This window comes from Crocuta crocuta, unplaced genomic scaffold (genome assembly GCF_008692635.1).
Source record: "Crocuta crocuta isolate KB4526 unplaced genomic scaffold, BGI_CrCroc_1.0 scaffold13, whole genome shotgun sequence".
Lineage (NCBI taxonomy): Eukaryota > Metazoa > Chordata > Mammalia > Carnivora > Hyaenidae > Crocuta > Crocuta crocuta.
This window is the reverse complement of record NW_027530007.1, coordinates 6346238-6363565: the sequence shown is the minus strand read 5'-3', so window position 1 is coordinate 6363565 and position 17328 is coordinate 6346238. Positions and strand designations below refer to the sequence as shown.

The window sequence follows — 17328 nt, the reverse complement described above, 5'->3', positions numbered from 1 at the left end:
ATTCACTACTTCTCCCCAGAGGTAGTTACATCATCCCTTCCAGAACAAACCACTGCACCCATTCATGGGGAAACTGCGTCCACACCACTGCCTGGCTGACACCCTTCAGCCAGACGCGGCCTCCGCTCTGGGAGAACCCAGCTCGGCCACTTACCTGTAATCGGCCCTGCAGTAATGGCCACATTTACAAGTCAAATCTTATTAACGCAACAGCAACAAAAAAAGAGAGCTGATTGTTTGATTGTGGCTGATCTTTCTGAAGAGGCTGGGAATTACCATTTAATATTAAATGACGGATAATTAATGCCTGGAGAGGGAGGCGCCACCGCCACCAGTGAGGCGCCGGGCTTGCGCATCGGCCCGCCCCGCCCCCACGCCAACTTGGCTCTCTTCCAGCTGTGCCCAAAGCGGGAACACGCGCAGGACCAGCCACCAGCGGAAGATCAACCAGCAGGAGGAGAGCTGCCAGAACCTGACGGACTTCACCCCTGCCCGCGTGCCCAGCAGCCTGGACGTCTTCACGGCCTACAACGAGACGCTGCAGTGCTCCCACGAGTGCGTGCGGACGGCCGTGCCCATGTACGCCGACGAGGCGCTGCATCCGACGGGGGAGTTCAAGTCCACGTTTAACGGGAACCGGTAAGCTCTGGCCCAGGCCGGCCCCGCCGCCTCTGCAGACTCCGGGCAGGAAGGCATCACCACGGGGGCTGTGGCCTGGGCGGCGCCGCTGTCACGTGGCTTTGGGGGGCGAGCAAATGTACGCAGCTGATCTAGCGAAATAAGAGGGGCGGGCTAGGCATAAAGAGGTGTATCACTACCCGGAGACAGAGCACAGCGGCAGCGAGAATCGCTTCCAGACCCTACACTTGAGAAGGGGCAGAAGGCCACCGTGGATAGCATGTGGGGGCGGCCGGGGGGGCACCCGGCCGGCTATGTAGACGTGCCCTCTGACATCAACCCCCCCCACCCAACCATCAGTGTCTCCAAGCCCCCATCCATAAAATGTCAGCAGCGCATCTAGCCAAAATCTCAAATACAGACCAGCCTCTGGGTGATTAAATGCTCTTTTGCATTCATCATGTGTAATCCTTCAAGGAATACGTGACCCTAACACCATCCCGGGAACATTGAAGAAACCCTCACGCCAGCTGCCAGGGATTTACCCCGCATTAGAGTAAAACATCAGTAAGATATTTTTTTAAGGGAGCATACACTTATGCATCACTTTGTAAATTAAAAAAAAAAAATTCTCCAACCACTTAAAAGTCCTAGGAAGCAATGAGTAAGAAAGCAGGTGGGCCTCAGGGACCCCCTGTCCGCGCAGGAGAAGCCGCTATCGGTTGATCCCAAGGGGCCCGAAGGTGTTCCTCCCAGAACTGCGGTCGTGGAGACTCGGGGTGGCGTCCTGTGGTGCCCGCAGTTAGCGGGTCCTTGTCTCGCATCTCCGCGTGGGACTCCGCCATCTTCCCAGTGCCCCCTGAGCTGCCCCCTCCCCGCTGAAGGGAATGGAGAGCAGGGCCTCAGGCGTGCCCTGCCTGCTTCGCTTACACTGGGCGGCATTTGGAGGGCTCCGTGGTTACATCCCAGCCTGGCTGAGGGCCTCGTTCACAAAGAATTGGCGAAGGCATTTTCAAACCATTTCACTGAGTGAACATGTGTGTCAGTTTGGATACGAATCCCGGCCAACCGGAGCTTCCGTTTTGGGGAAGCAGGAGAGGGGCAGGTGAGGGGGGGGCGTTGCCTAGTGGTCATCGTTGTTCTCACTTGCCCCGCTCTGGCCCTACCCTGTCCACGTGTCCACGTGCAGCATGGCTCAGAAGCATTGGGTGGAGAGAGTTCTTGCCTTCGGGCCTAAGGTAATGCTCTGCGGGGTCTCACTGGCCTTCGGAAATGACAGCTCAGGTCTCAAAGGTGACAAATTAGAGGAGAGCCATTTCCGGAGTCAGGCCCGCCCGCTCCATCCCGTGCAGTAATGTGGGTGTTATCTCTGACCTCGGAGGCGGAGAGCCCCAGCTTTGCACGCTAGTCCCGCCAATTGAAAGGCTAAACTCTGGGAAGCCACACGGAGCCCTCAGGCTGTGCACCCTCCAAGGCCTTCCAGGGCGGAAGTGAGGGTTAGCAGGTCACTGGGAGGGGGTCCCCACTCTTGCCGAAGGCCGGGGGGGGGTGTCCAAGCAGAGCGTTAAGTGTCCTGGGTTCTTTTGGGTCCAGAAGGCGGGGATCTGTCCCTTCTGCTCCAGCACGCGCAAGCCCGTTTTTCTGCTCGCTGCAGACCCTCTTCTTCTGATCGGCATCTCATTCCTGTGGCCTTTGTGTCTGAGAAATGGTTTGAAATCTCCTGCTGACTGGCCGAAGTCTTGTTTACCTCCTGGGGGCAGGGCAGACGCCATGTGTCTATTTTATGGTACGTACCTCTTTTTCCGGACATTAATTGATTTTCTCCCCTTTGCCTCACCTTCCCCACCGTCGCCTCCACTGCGGGATAGTGGGCAGCCTTCTGGACATGGCAGGGGTGTGGCCACCCCGAACCTGAGCCGGAGGGCGGGGCTTGTGGTCTCTCTGCTGCACTTGTTAGAAGCGCCCGGGTGGAGGGAGGGACAGACACGCGGGGACGCCGACCAGCACAGGGGCTGCCGTCGGGGCCGTCACACCCGCAGGGACGGCCAGCGGGGAGACCCGGCCGCTTGCCAGGCAGACACCAGGGCGGCAGCCCCACAGGCAGCCATCACACCTGCATCGAATGTTTCTACATCAGGGGGGAGGACACAAAGCAGAATTAAAATACAATTTTGAAATATAAAAATAAGAGATAAGAAGGGAAGTGATAAAAGAAGGAAGCAAAGAGTTGAGACATCTACTAATTTGAAGCCAGGGACCGGCACCAAAACAGGATGAATTCTCCACGCTCTGCTGAAGAGGAACATTTGGTTTGCTTTCAGTGATATTAACTTTAATGCTAACGTTAAATTGCTTTCTTCTGCACCGAATCTCCCGAACGCCTGGGCTGCTGGGGAGAAAGAGCATCTCACCCCCGTGACCGCACACTCCGTACGCGCAGTCAGTAGATGCAACCCGCGGCTTGGGCTCTTTGGATTTGTTTTCCTTGTTGAGGCTGGGCTTTTCCCAGCCACAGATATTCTGACATCATTCCCCTTCTCTGAGCAGGGAACCGAGTTTCCAGGATGGGTTATCGGGATCTGAAAATATCGCTTCTTCCGCTCACCTCCTCACGCGGGGCTCGGGGTCAGAGCGGGCGGAAGGGCCGAGGCAGGAAGGTGTTTCCTCGGGACACACGTGTGACCCTTAGAGAACTCGGCTCGCGGCTTGTAGCCAGGGAGGCTCGAGGGGCCTGTGGCTTTCAGAAATAGGAGTGAACGGATCCGTCCTAATCCAGCCCTAATGAATCGAGTGTTTGCTCCAAATCAAATCTGCAGCCCTCACTTCCTGTCCTGGAGCCAAAATGACCTGCTTAGCGTGATGTTCAGCCAACGGGCAACCAGATGTAATTGGATTAGAAAAGAAAACAACCCCGCCCCCCCCAAACGGCCTTTGTTGAGACCGTGCTGGCAAGTTAGGGAAGACACACTCTGGTCCGCAACCGTTCAAGGGCCAGATGCGCCTACGTGGCCCGTCCAACAGAAGCCGGTGCCTCTGTCTGCCTCCATGTGATTCATCTCATTAAGGCCAGGGACGCAGCACCCTTTGGAGGTCCAGCCAGGCTAGCGGCTTCTTAGGAGCGGAGTCCCCCCTGCCTGGTAAAACCTCTGCAGGATGGCCGCTCGTCTCCAGCATGCGTCTTTGGATTTTAAAAATGCGTAAGAGCATGAGGCATTGATCTGGTCCTGCCTGCCAGGACCCCAGTTCCCCTTCTTTAAGAACCTGGGGGTGAGTCTGCCCTACCCTCCAGGCAGCCCCTGCTGGTGGGTCAGTATCCCTAATGCGGACCCTCAGAGGGCACTCATGGAACACTCTTTGCATCTAGGGATTCATATTGTCCTCCCGGAAGTGCCAACCACAGAGGGAAACTGAGGCACAGGGTGGTTAAGTGACCTGCCTGAGTTCAGGTCAGGTTGTAAGTGGTGAGGCCAGACCGAACCACGGCGGCCTGGCTCTGCCCACCATCTGAGAGCCTCAGTTGTGCCCCTCCTGCTATGATGCCTCTGCCCCCCGGGCCACCCCCCGCCCGGCCTCAAGTGGGAAGAGAGTTGGTGATCAACGAAGGTGGGCTTTCCCACGAAATCAGCCTCCTGGGACATTCAGCCAGATTCTGCAGAGTGGGAGCCACCCAGGCAAGAGACCAGCCCCTGAGTGCCCAGAAGCCTGCGCCCGCAGCCTTCTCATCCACACTGAGCCCAAGCCATAGCCCTGACTTAAAAAATCAAAAAGTAGGAAAAAGTGCTTTTATTTACTCTTCTACTCCAGAAAGCCTTGCTGCCTCCTTAGCTCAGCTCTTCAAGCAACACGGGGCATCGAAGGACCCCCACAAGCTTGGTGAGCACCCCCCGTTCTGCCACTTCCCAGCGGGCCCCACCTGGACCACATTCCTCTCAGGGTGCCGGGACCCCACTTGCTAGCTCGCCCAAGGATCTATTTCAGGACCATGGCGGGAGAGGATGCCTCTGCATCCGAAGAGCTGGACCCACTCACTGCGGATCCCAGGGGGCCGTGTGGGGAGGTGAGAAGAGCCATCAGGAAGGAGCTGCCCTGAGGCTAGCCACGCACCTGTGGTGCTCCGGCCACTTTCGTTTCCGGTAAACACCGATCTGTGGGGCTACGCAAACAGTCTTGTTAGCCTTTGATAAATGCTTAAAGATTCCGTCTCCATGTTCCGGACAGGCTGTTTATCACTCAGTGGGAGGAAAGCATTTGGATTCTAAGTATCCCTGATTCTTGCAATTAATGCCCGGACACGAGCATTGAGCGGAGAATGGCCAGGAAGTTCGCTCAGATTTACTAGGGTACTTATTGTCCCTTAAATAAATAGCAATTAATACTAAAACATTTAATTAAGGTTTAAGAGCCAGCGGAGATATTTATCTCTTGCATAGCTGTTAAGCCTCTCCAAATGCATTTTTAATGATGATATAGCAGTTTGTAACCACACCATCTTGTCTGCTCACACTAACTCCTGTGCACATGTGGGACCCAAAAGCGGTTAAGTTCGCTTCCCTGCAGGCAGGTTGTTGGTGAGGCTTGGGCTCCTGGACGCAGGCACCCCCCCGATGTGGGCACATGTTTACTCTATTTCCCTGAGTCGGTCTCTGCAGTAGATTGCAACAAATTCTTGCTTCCGACCACCTCCACAGGGGCACCCTGTTGTTCTGGATGAGTCATGGTGAGGCTGACCTTCCCAAACACCCAGGAAGGGGACAGAGACACACGCCTGCCATTGGCTCATGGGCTAATCTCCTGTTATTTTTCATGGAACAACTAAACTTCAGAAAACCTCATTAGTGTTCAGATGCTTTGCATTTGCCAAGGCCACTTTATTCCCAACAGAGCCTGAAAAGTAATAAAAGTTCTTGCATCGGACGTCAGTACAAAATAAATCATGTGCTATTATTATTATTTTCAAAAACACACCGAAGAAACAATGAATAAAAACTGAGAAATGCACCAGAACCTTCCCGCTTCGTTCTAGAAAAAAATACATTAACAGAACATCTAGCTTTTGTAGTTCAGAGGAACGGGTTTTTCAAAGCCATGTGCGGACTCGTCTGCACACTGATGTCTCCAAGCTGAGCACCAGCAGCAGGCGAAGTCCGTGGGCAGGTACCCCTGTCTGGTCCTGCAGAAATTGCCTACCAGCCGCTGGCTCCAGGGTGCTCCTGCCCTAGTCTGTTCTTTGTTTTGCAAAATGCAGACACTGCTCTTTAAACTAAACCTAGGACCCACCTTAACGCGTCAGCAGCGGGTCCAGGGGAGCCGAGGATCGCCTTCCAGGCAGCAGAGGGCACTAGTTTCTCCAAAGTCAGAATTTATCCCAGATCCCAATCTCTCAGATCACTTTGCAACACACAGCTTCCCGTTCTGGCCAAGAACCAGGTGCTGACGCCCTCACCCTGTTTCTCCCCAGCCAGGACGTGGAGGGTGGGGGGCTCTCCTCGGCCATCTTTCCTAACTGGCCTCTCTGGTCCCTCTCAGGGTTAGTGCCCAGGGGAGAGGTCCACGCACGGAGTCTTTGGAACAGAAAACCACAAGCCCTTCCCGAGAGCTGAGTGCAAGCAGCAGGAACGTAGGGCCGACTTGGAAAGTGGCTGCGGGTAGCCTCACACCCCTCCTTCTGGTCTGATGGGGTGAGGTGGCCCTTGCTGGAGCCCCTTGCAGGGAACCCACCCTCTGCAGAAGCCAGCATTGCTCTTAAAGTGGCAGTTTGGGGCACAGGTTTGGAGCCATCTCCTTCCCTGCCCCCCACCCCCAGCCTGTTTCATCCTGAGACTTTGGGGAGAAACAGACGCCCATAGATTTGGAAGAGGCTCTCTCCCTGGGCAGCACAGGCCCCTCTGTCAGTCCTGTGGTGCGGCTCTCGCCGTCATAACGCACCTGCAGGCGGCACGTGAAGGTCATTTCGGACTTTGGTCTCAGGGCGAGAGGACAAGGCTACATTCACACAGATGCCTCTTCCCTTATCTGCATCCGGTATGGCTTTGCCACTCTGCGCACAGGCCCAGAGGGGGACCCCACCAGCACCCCGTGACCGCACGGCTCATCCTGTACCTGAGAAGTCCTGCGACAGCACACTCCAGTAGAAGTGAGATCGAGAACACGTGCGGGAAAGGAGAGGGTGTCCAGGAAGGCCTCCCCAGGGAGGTGGCCGTCCGCAGAAACCTGAGGATATGAAGTCCGAGATTTGCCGCTTGAGGCCGAGGCGCTGCCTGGAATGTGGAGACGCTGCAGGGCCTTGTCCGGTGGGACAAGCTCCGAAGACTTTCAGTGGGGAAGTGGCAGGAGACCATCCGCTTGGTAACCGCCCACGAGATGGCTGGCCCGAGGGAGGGGGTCAGGCGGCACCTGGCACCTGTCTGGCGAAGGTCAGAATAAGGGACTGCAAAGCCACCTTGCGGAAACGTCCCTTCTTAGGGAGCCGCCGTCTGAGCTGTGCTCCAGGCCGGGAGCCCCTGCTGGTGAGGAGGGGGCACTGCCGGTCATCATGCTGGGACAGGGACAGCTGGGACAGGGGACAGCTGGGACAGGACAGCTGGGACAGGGGGCAGCTGGGACGGGACGGCTGGGACAGGGCAGCTGGGATGGGACGGCTGGGACAGGGATAGCTGGGACAGGGGACAGCTGGGACAGGGACAGCTGGGACAGGGATAGCTGGGACAGGGACGACAGGGACAGCTGGGACAGGGGGCAGCTGGGACGGGACGGCTGGGACAGGGCAGCTGGGACGGGACGGCTGGGACAGGGCAGCTGGGACGGGACGGCTGGGACAGGGCAGCTGGGACAGGGCAGCTGGGACAGGGGAGCTGGGACAGGGGGCAGCTGGGACAGGGACGGCTGGGACAGGGGACAGCTGGGACAGGGGAGCTGGGACAGGACAGCTGGGACAGGGCAGCTGGGACAGGGACGGCTGGGACAGGGGATGGCTGGGACAGCTGGGACAGGGGGCAGCTGGGACAGGGCAGCTGGGACAGGGGGCAGCTGGGACAGGGCAGCTGGGACAGGGACGGCTGGGACGGGGGCAGCTGGGACAGGGGACAGCTGGGACAGGGCAGCTGGGACAGGGGGCAGCTGGGACAGGGCAGCTGGGACGGGACAGCTGGGACAGGGGAGCTGGGACAGGGGGCAGCTGGGACAGGGCAGCTGGGACGGGACAGCTGGGACAGGGGAGCTGGGACAGGGGGCAGCTGGGACAGGGCAGCTGGGACGGGACAGCTGGGACAGGGGAGCTGGGACAGGGGGCAGCTGGGACAGGGCAGCTGGGACGGGACAGCTGGGACAGGGGAGCTGGGACAGGGGGCAGCTGGGACAGGGCAGCTGGGACGGGACAGCTGGGACAGGGGAGCTGGGACAGGGGGCAGCTGGGACAGGGCAGCTGGGACGGGACAGCTGGGACAGGGGAGCTGGGACAGGGGGCAGCTGGGACAGGGCAGCTGGGACGGGACAGCTGGGACAGGGGAGCTGGGACAGGGGGCAGCTGGGACAGGGCAGCTGGGACGGGACAGCTGGGACAGGGGAGCTGGGACAGGGGGCAGCTGGGACAGGGCAGCTGGGACGGGACAGCTGGGACAGGGGAGCTGGGACAGGGGGCAGCTGGGACAGGGCAGCTGGGACGGGACAGCTGGGACAGGGGAGCTGGGACAGGGGGCAGCTGGGACAGGGCAGCTGGGACGGGACAGCTGGGACAGGGGAGCTGGGACAGGGGGCAGCTGGGACAGGGCAGCTGGGACGGGACAGCTGGGACAGGGGAGCTGGGACAGGGGGCAGCTGGGACAGGGCAGCTGGGACGGGACAGCTGGGACAGGGGAGCTGGGACAGGGGGCAGCTGGGACAGGGCAGCTGGGACGGGACAGCTGGGACAGGGGAGCTGGGACAGGGGGCAGCTGGGACAGGGCAGCTGGGACGGGACAGCTGGGACAGGGGAGCTGGGACAGGGGGCAGCTGGGACAGGGCAGCTGGGACGGGACAGCTGGGACAGGGGAGCTGGGACAGGGGGCAGCTGGGACAGGGCAGCTGGGACGGGACAGCTGGGACAGGGGAGCTGGGACAGGGGGCAGCTGGGACAGGGCAGCTGGGACGGGACAGCTGGGACAGGGGAGCTGGGACAGGGGGCAGCTGGGACAGGGCAGCTGGGACGGGACAGCTGGGACAGGGGAGCTGGGACAGGGGGCAGCTGGGACAGGGCAGCTGGGACGGGACAGCTGGGACAGGGGAGCTGGGACAGGGGGCAGCTGGGACAGGGCAGCTGGGACGGGACAGCTGGGACAGGGGAGCTGGGACAGGGGGCAGCTGGGACAGGGCAGCTGGGACGGGACAGCTGGGACAGGGGAGCTGGGACAGGGGGCAGCTGGGACAGGGCAGCTGGGACGGGACAGCTGGGACAGGGGAGCTGGGACAGGGGGCAGCTGGGACAGGGCAGCTGGGACGGGACAGCTGGGACAGGGGAGCTGGGACAGGGGGCAGCTGGGACAGGGCAGCTGGGACGGGACAGCTGGGACAGGGGAGCTGGGACAGGGGGCAGCTGGGACAGGGCAGCTGGGACGGGACAGCTGGGACAGGGGAGCTGGGACAGGGGGCAGCTGGGACAGGGCAGCTGGGACGGGACAGCTGGGACAGGGGAGCTGGGACAGGGGGCAGCTGGGACAGGGCAGCTGGGACGGGACAGCTGGGACAGGGGAGCTGGGACAGGGGGCAGCTGGGACAGGGCAGCTGGGACGGGACAGCTGGGACAGGGGAGCTGGGACAGGGGGCAGCTGGGACAGGGCAGCTGGGACGGGACAGCTGGGACAGGGGAGCTGGGACAGGGGGCAGCTGGGACAGGGCAGCTGGGACGGGACAGCTGGGACAGGGGAGCTGGGACAGGGGGCAGCTGGGACAGGGCAGCTGGGACGGGACAGCTGGGACAGGGGAGCTGGGACAGGGGGCAGCTGGGACAGGGCAGCTGGGACGGGACAGCTGGGACAGGGGAGCTGGGACAGGGGGCAGCTGGGACAGGGCAGCTGGGACGGGACAGCTGGGACAGGGGAGCTGGGACAGGGGGCAGCTGGGACAGGGCAGCTGGGACAGGACAGCTGGGACGGGACAGCTGGGACAGGGACGGCTGGGACAGGGGATGGCTGGGACAGCTGGGACAGGGGGCAGCTGGGACAGGGCAGCTGGGACAGGGACGGCTGGGACGGGGGCAGCTGGGACAGGGGACAGCTGGGACAGGGCAGCTGGGACAGGGGGCAGGGGACAGCTGGGACAGGACAGCTGGGACAGGGCAGCTGGGACAGGGCAGCTGGGACAGGGGACAGCTGGGACAGGGCAGCTGGGACAGGGGGCAGGGGACAGCTGGGACAGGACAGCTGGGACAGGGCAGCTGGGACAGGGCAGCTGGGACAGGGGACAGCTGGGACAGGGCAGCTGGGACAGGGGGCAGGGGACAGCTGGGACAGGACAGCTGGGACAGGGCAGCTGGGACAGGGCAGCTGGGACAGGGGACAGCTGGGACAGGGCAGCTGGGACAGGGGGCAGGGGACAGCTGGGACAGGACAGCTGGGACAGGGCAGCTGGGACAGGGCAGCTGGGACAGGGGACAGCTGGGACAGGGCAGCTGGGACTGGGCAGCTGGGACAGGGGGCAGCTGGGACAGGGCAGCTGGGACAGGGGACAGAGACTCCCAGGCCACCCAAACCAGGGAGAGGGTCGCCAGGCCCAGGCTTCAGTGTCCTCATACTTTTTTGACTTTTTAGCTTTTAAAATAATGGTGAAATAGACATAACACGAAATGGACCTTTTTTTACCATTTTTATCAGTACGGTTCGGTGGTGTTAAGTACAGTCCCCCTGGCGTGCAGCCATCCCCAGCATCCGTCTCCAGAACTTTCTCATGTCCCTCAACTGCTCCTTCCCCATGAAACACCCACCCCCCCAACCCGCTCCCCAGGCCCCGGCGCCCCCTGGGCCACCCTCTGTGTCGGTGGATTTGACTCCTCTGGGGACCTCGCATGAGTGGAGTCACAGAGTATCTGTCTCCAAAATTGTTAGCTTTCCACAGATTAGAATGAAGATGGATAAACAGGAGGGACATTTCTTTCTGTTTTACTGGCTTCCTTTTGAAGACGATCTTCCTTTTGAAGACCCCAGGATCACCCGGCGGGCTCATCTAACTCAGGACAAAGGAGCCCACACTGTGGCCTGTTGAGAAGGGGTGAGGGGCCTGAGCCCGGCGCGTGATCAGAGTCACCCCGGGGGGCTCAGAGAGCCCTGCGTTCACAGGCCCTGCCCTCGGTTTCATCTGGGAGCTGCTGGCCCCCCTCATTTGTATCAGGGGCAGAGATGAGGGTGCGGCGTCCCCCCTCCTTTATACTGGTCGAGGGTCCTCAATTTCTGTGGTTACGGCGTGCGGGGGATCCAAGTGGCAGCAGAGAGAAACAGGCCCGTCCTGGCCGCTAGAGTTGTGGCTCTCGGCGAAAGCGCCCCCAGGCGGAGCCGTGACAGGGCCCGCCGCCCCTGGCCCTGCCCAGACGGCTGTGGCTGCCTGACCCTCCCGGACGCGCTGGCCTCTGGGGTCGGTCACGGGCGCGGAAGACTCCGAGGCTCCTACGTCCTGAGGCTGTGCCCGGGCCGCGTCAGAGCCTCCCCTCCCTTGCTGCCTGCCGACTCGGCCTGCGCGCGTGGGACTCACCTGCTTTGTGTCTTCAGCAAGGTCGCCTCTCGGGAAGCCCCAGGAGGTGGTTTTCCTGACACAACGCACTCATGTCTCCCAGTCCCAGCTTCCAGCTGAGCGGAGGGCTGAAAGGGACTGCAGCTTCCCGCCGTCCGGGGACGGAGCGGGCGGCACCTCTGTCCTTGGGGGGTAGGAGCCGGAAGGAGAGCCCGCATAGCGCTGGATGCCTTCAGTCACCTGCAGGCTTGGGGTGCATGGCCCCCTCATAGTTCACGCAGGGGTGGCCCCAGCCCCGCTCTTAGGAAGCCCACACCCACTCCTGGGGTGGGCCCCCCCATCGACACCGCGATGAGCACGAGGCCCCCGGGACACCCGGCATTGCGCCCTTTCCTGTGACCAGGGCTGGCAGACGGCCTTTCCTGCTCCGGGGACACTCGGCCCCACAGGGTCCTCCCACCCTCTGCTCCCCTGCTATTTAATCTCTTCTTGTTTTCTTTCCACACAGGATTCCGTTGGTGAACCTGTAAAAAAATAAAAATAAAAATAAAAACACACACACACACACAAAACCTACAACTCAACTTTGTACGGGGAGGTCCATACCTACCGCTTCAGTTTGCCGGTGGGAAGCTCAAAGAGCAGGACGCTATAGGCCAAATATATTTTTATAAAAATGCTCACGCCTATGGGGAACTGCCTTCTGCCAGAGTTTTTTCTTGGGAGGATGGAAAGAAGTGAAGCAGGAAGGAAGTTGGAGACGAGCAGGAAGTCCAGCAGGAAGTACCTGGAGCCTGGGATTGTACTGATTCTGAACTGTGCCAATAATACCATTATGTGCCATGTACTGACCCGAAAGACTTGGTGACAGAGCCGAAGCCAAGCGAACCACGCGTAGGAATCTCACAGAAAACAGGGGTGGGAATCTTCCGGTAGAGTCGCTATTTCTGGTTAATATACATATATAAATATATAAATACACACAGAGACACACACACTTTTTTTGTACTGTAGCAATTTTTGAAGATCTTCAATGTTCCTTTTTAAAAAAATGTTATCGGTTACAAAATCTGATTTATTTAACATGCTTAGTATGAACAGGATAAACCGGTGTTTTCTACTTTGGCAACATACCGCACACACGCGCGCATACATGTGCACATACACCCACACGCAAACACACACATGCATATAGATGCCTATATTGGAAACGCAGTTCCACGAGTGAGCATATTCCATCCGGTGACCTGGTACCCCATTGCCATCCATCCCAGGGGACAGTCTGGACCCACGCAAAGGGACCCCTAAATGACACATCCTGCATTTGCTGGTATTTGGTGAGTGGCACTAGATGCATAATGTATTATGTTGAGCCAGAATTAAGAATGCCATGGTTTTATATACATACATACATATATATATATATACATATATATATAGACACATAAATATGGTCATTTTTCATTTAATTGTTTGAAGAAGCTACCTAACAACCACGCACACATTATGTAGCCGGCTGCTTACAAAGGGGGTGGAGCATCAGACCGGGCGGGTGGCAGATTCTTGGCCATCTTTGTGTTAAAGAAGCATAGACCGAATTAAAGAAAATTTTCCAGTTCCAAAAATTAAAGGAATATATCCTTATCACGTGTGTGCGTATGTCAGAACAGAACCCAAAAATACACGAGGGCCCCCGTTTGTTCAAAAATGAGAAACAGTTCCATGAGCGGAGGACCCAGGTGTGCCCCATGGGAGTGGTGGCCCTCGCGTGTTCCGCGTTTCTATCCCACGTGCTGGTGGTGGACAGGGCTGCCTGCTCTTTCTGAGGCCCGTGCGTGACTCTGAATCTTGATGGGGACCCGCCAGTTGGTCAACATTTGTGTCTTGCCGTGAAGAATCCTACGTTGGACTTCCCAGTGGAAATAGGGGCCTGAGGCTGGAGCCTCATTACAGCAAATCCAACCACACATACATAATTCGTTAAAAATACTGTCGTGTCCAGGGCAGGCAACTCCCTCCCAGTTCCGGGCATGTAATTAATGGTACCCTGCTGCCCCATCCGGGCCATCAGTAGGGGGCACTGTAAAGGCAGCTGTTTTCTCCTCGTGGGGACCCTAGAATAGATGCATGTGGCCTGCCTTCTATGAATGGCCCACGTGTGTTTTGACTGAATCAGTATTGTGTGTTAGCCAATCTCTGAAATACCCCGCAGACCAGGTTAACCTTGCCCGCACTTGTTGGCTGGGTTGGTGGCCTCACAGTGCTTCCCCCCGGGGCCTGGTCTCCCTCTACAACATCTTAAAATGTGCTTGCCAAACTTCCTTCTGCACCTCCGTCTTGGAATATGGGAAAGGAAAGCGATGCCAGGCGAGAAAGAAAACCCTTAGTGTTGAGTCTGTATTACTTGGAATTGCTCACCACGTGGGGAAGTCTGTTTTCTGTTTTGGGTTTTGGGTTTGTTGTTTTCCCCTGAAGCTCTGGCCTGTATGGAGGACAGTACAGAAACCCCCAGCCACCGGCATCTCTGGGTTCCTGGGTCTCACCTGCGTGGCCCTGCAGGGCGCACCTCTCTCCCTGCGTCACCTGGCTCATGCATTTCCTTACCTGCGGATTGCTGGAGGTGGCCCAGGGGACTGCTTGACTCAAGTTAGCACGGCTCAGTGTGAGTGCAAGGCCAGGGCTGTCCGCACTCTCTGCTCTCTGACACCTTGAGCTCCGGGAAGCCCCACCTGGAAGGAGGAGATGCCAGATGGCCTGTTCATTCACCCACAGTGGGAACTCAGGATTCCTGACACAGTTTGGTGTCCACACCTCACGTGTGATGGCTGCTCAGCCCCTTCCTCAGACCTCGGGCTGCCTGAACCCTTTCCAGAGCCCCAAGTGACATTGAGCTTTTGAAGGAAGCTTAAAATAACACCCCCTTCCCCCCCACCAAACAAACACAGCCCTTCGGGCAGGCACTCAGGGCTTGGGCGCTTCATACAGGCACGACCCGCAGATGCCCCAATGCTTGCACATTCCTTACCAGGAAGTCTGGGTCTGAGTTCACATTAGTCAAAACAAATCCACCTCAGGGAAGGCTAGTGTTCCACGGTGATTGAGGGAGTGTGTGCAGGGATTTTAGGTTCTAGGTGGCCCCCTGGACACATGTGGAAGCATCATCTCTGTACGAGGGGATACTGAAGGAAAGGAAGCCAACTTACAAAACTCAGCCCCACCCACGAGAAAGTCTGTAAAGAGACAAACACAGGCCTCTTCTGAGCCAGGCCCACCCACTCGGGTGCAGCCGTCCTGAGGGTCGGTGTGGTGGCTGTGGCCAGGCCACCCCTCCCTACGCAGCCCTGGGATACTGCTCTGCATCGCCCCATTCCCCTCAGCCTCCCAGAGTTCAAGTTCACTGGTGGTGGCCTTGTGTTGCTCTGCCAGAGTTCCATCTGTTGGGTCCTCACATTTGCCGTCGCTTTTTTCCTCCCTCAAGAAAGGTACTCAGAGGAAGGGCATTATGGCTTGGTAAGTCCCCCAATTTCTGTCCACCTCCATCTTGTCCCTTGGTGATGCTGATGTCACAGGCCCCCGCCGCACACGGACCGTAGTCCGTCATCCACCATTAACGTTTTCAGAACAGCTAGGTTGGGCATCGGGCACTCTGCCTTCCAGTCAAGTCTGTTTCTAGGCTTAATTACTTCTAATCGTCGTGCACTTGATGTCATTTTTATCTGGTTGAAAGAATGGGTGTAATTACTTTGGTTGACAAGCTCTGAATGCCAAGGGGGAGGGGCTCCGGGCTCAGCTGGGAAAGCTTCCTGGTTGTTCCCTACTGGGCTCGGATTCGAGCGGGGTCCAGGGCAAAGCCGGGCCATGTGCCCGTCTCGTCTTCCTACTCGGCCGCAACTTGCTCATGCGCAGTGTGGAAGTGTAGGGACCCCTGGGGCACGTCAGAGGGCTGTTAGTGTCCACAATCAGTGTCCTTCTTGCACAGGAGGCAGACCATGGTTTCTTCTGCGTGTTTCTGCTCCTTCTCCATCCTGAGTCTGGGTGCATGTCTTGTGCTGCATTTGACTAGTTCATCCCGGTCCTTCACGGAGCATTTAGGAACCTGGTCTCATCAGCAAATCCCACCAACTCTGAATTTGACCCCCAGGAATTGCATACTTACTCCTGTGACCTTGACATCTTGGACCACTCTTGCATCTCACAGATATATCGCTGTTTCTCAGCCACATTTCAGCTTCAGCCAGAATCTTCCTTACCGGCTTTGGTCTTCAGGAACTTTGAGCATGCCTGTCCATCCCCATTTGTCATATGATATCCACACATCAGATAATTGACCCTTTTGCCTTGAAAGGTCTCTATTTGACTCTAATCGCCTGTGGAGCCATTCCATCTTTTTTTGCCTCTTCTCCCAGATGGTCCAGTATCCTCAGCAGCTCAGGAAGTCGGGCTGACCCCAGTCTCTTGGGAGATAAGACAAGGAGCCAGAGCTGAGGTTCAGGGTCGGGACCTGAAGCAATGGGTCTTTCCATGCCTTCAGCACACGCCTTTCTTTGTCCATATTATGACACCGTCACCTTGTTTCATCAGGGAGGCCCCAGCATGAGTTGAGTGTCCATTCTCCCCTGACCCATCTTCCCTCTCATTTCCACGGAGTCACCCCTATATCAAGCAGGGAAAGGCACTGAACATCCTGAGTTCTCTTGAGATTCCAGGGCCATTCTTGTTTCATGGCATGAGTCCCTTAAGAAGAAACTACTCACAGATGCAGTTGGAAGAGAAGCCACTGTGTTGCTTTCCGGAATTCACCATTCATCTGCTCAAGGAGGACAAAGGAATCCAAGGCCCGAGGCGCAGCCCACAGAGCACTGGGGTCCCCAGGGAGAGTCTGCCCTCGTGGTGAGAGAAGAAGAGAAGGCAGCTGCCTTCTCCAAAGCTCACCCTCAATATTGATCACACTTAGCAACGTACTTCTTAAACAACATCTGCTTTTAAGTAAGCAGATACTCCAAAACACGCCATGATTCATGTAATTTTGGAATGGTTATTTTGGTGCAGTTTGTCAATTTGCTATGCCATACTGTTTTTTGATCGTTTGTTTGTTTTCCAATGTAAATAGCACAGCCCACATAAATGAGCAAAACTCTCACCATCTGAGAGTTTTTGATTATTCTTCCTGACTTATCTTACACTGATGTGCTTCCGGCTATGAAGACAAATGCTCTTCGTCCCCTACTCTGAGCCAAGATCTGTGTGTTAGTTGCATTCGGCATTATTCTTGGGGTTTTGGTGAGGTCTTAAATCGTTGTTTGACAGTTTGGAATATGCTGCCATCCCATCCTTCCAAATACTGTGGAGCATGGATGTGCACAGTTTTGCATTTCTGGGGTTAGACTTTGCATTTGAAAATAAGGAATGAGTAAATAGAGGCACAGGCAGGGAATCATCACTGTTTAGATCACCCCAGCCACCAAGCAAACAGAAGTAATCTTTTTGACCTCAAGTGATTTGAGAAAGATCCAAAACCAGCGAACACACTACCGCCAATTTCTGGAACACACATCAGTCACCGTATGAGCGGGCAATCTCCAACTGGGGATTCAACTCTAGACAGTCTCCCTTTCTGCCAAAGGGCCGTTGGTAGTGCCTGCACTTTACCAGAGGAGCTGCCACACCAGAACAGAGACAGCCAGGCTAGGATGTGCTTGTACAGCATCCTCCCCTGCACTCCATTTCCCTTTGGCCTAGGGGAGTGAATCACATAGGCAGCAGCAGAAGAGAAAGCTGTGCACACAATGGCACCATGATCGTAGAATGACCCAGGAACAAGAGGAGAGATGCTTGTCATGGGCTCCTTAGGGCAGTAGGGGTGTGGGAGTGAGGGGCTTCTCTCCATGACTTTTCAGACACCATGCCAGTGACCAGTCTACACTCCACCCTTGTAATGGCACAGCCCATGCCCAGCTTCAAAGGCAATTGAAGAGAATGGTCAGCTTGGCTACACCACGTGTCTGGGTTGGAACTGGG

At 57.3% G+C, this 17328-nt stretch overlaps 1 protein-coding gene across 1 annotated transcript in view; it reads left to right on the top strand.

Annotated features, from left to right (window-relative positions):
• Positions 1-12920, top strand: part of AJAP1 (adherens junctions associated protein 1) — a 117067-nt gene extending 104147 nt beyond the window's left edge. Inside the window, 3 exon segments of the mRNA XM_077763756.1 lie at positions 397-639; positions 2273-2404; positions 11819-12920. Of these exon segments, the coding sequence (XP_077619882.1) occupies positions 397-639; positions 2273-2345 (316 nt within the window). The 3' untranslated portion in view covers positions 2346-2404; positions 11819-12920.
• The last annotated feature ends 4408 nt before the right edge of the window (positions 12921-17328 follow it).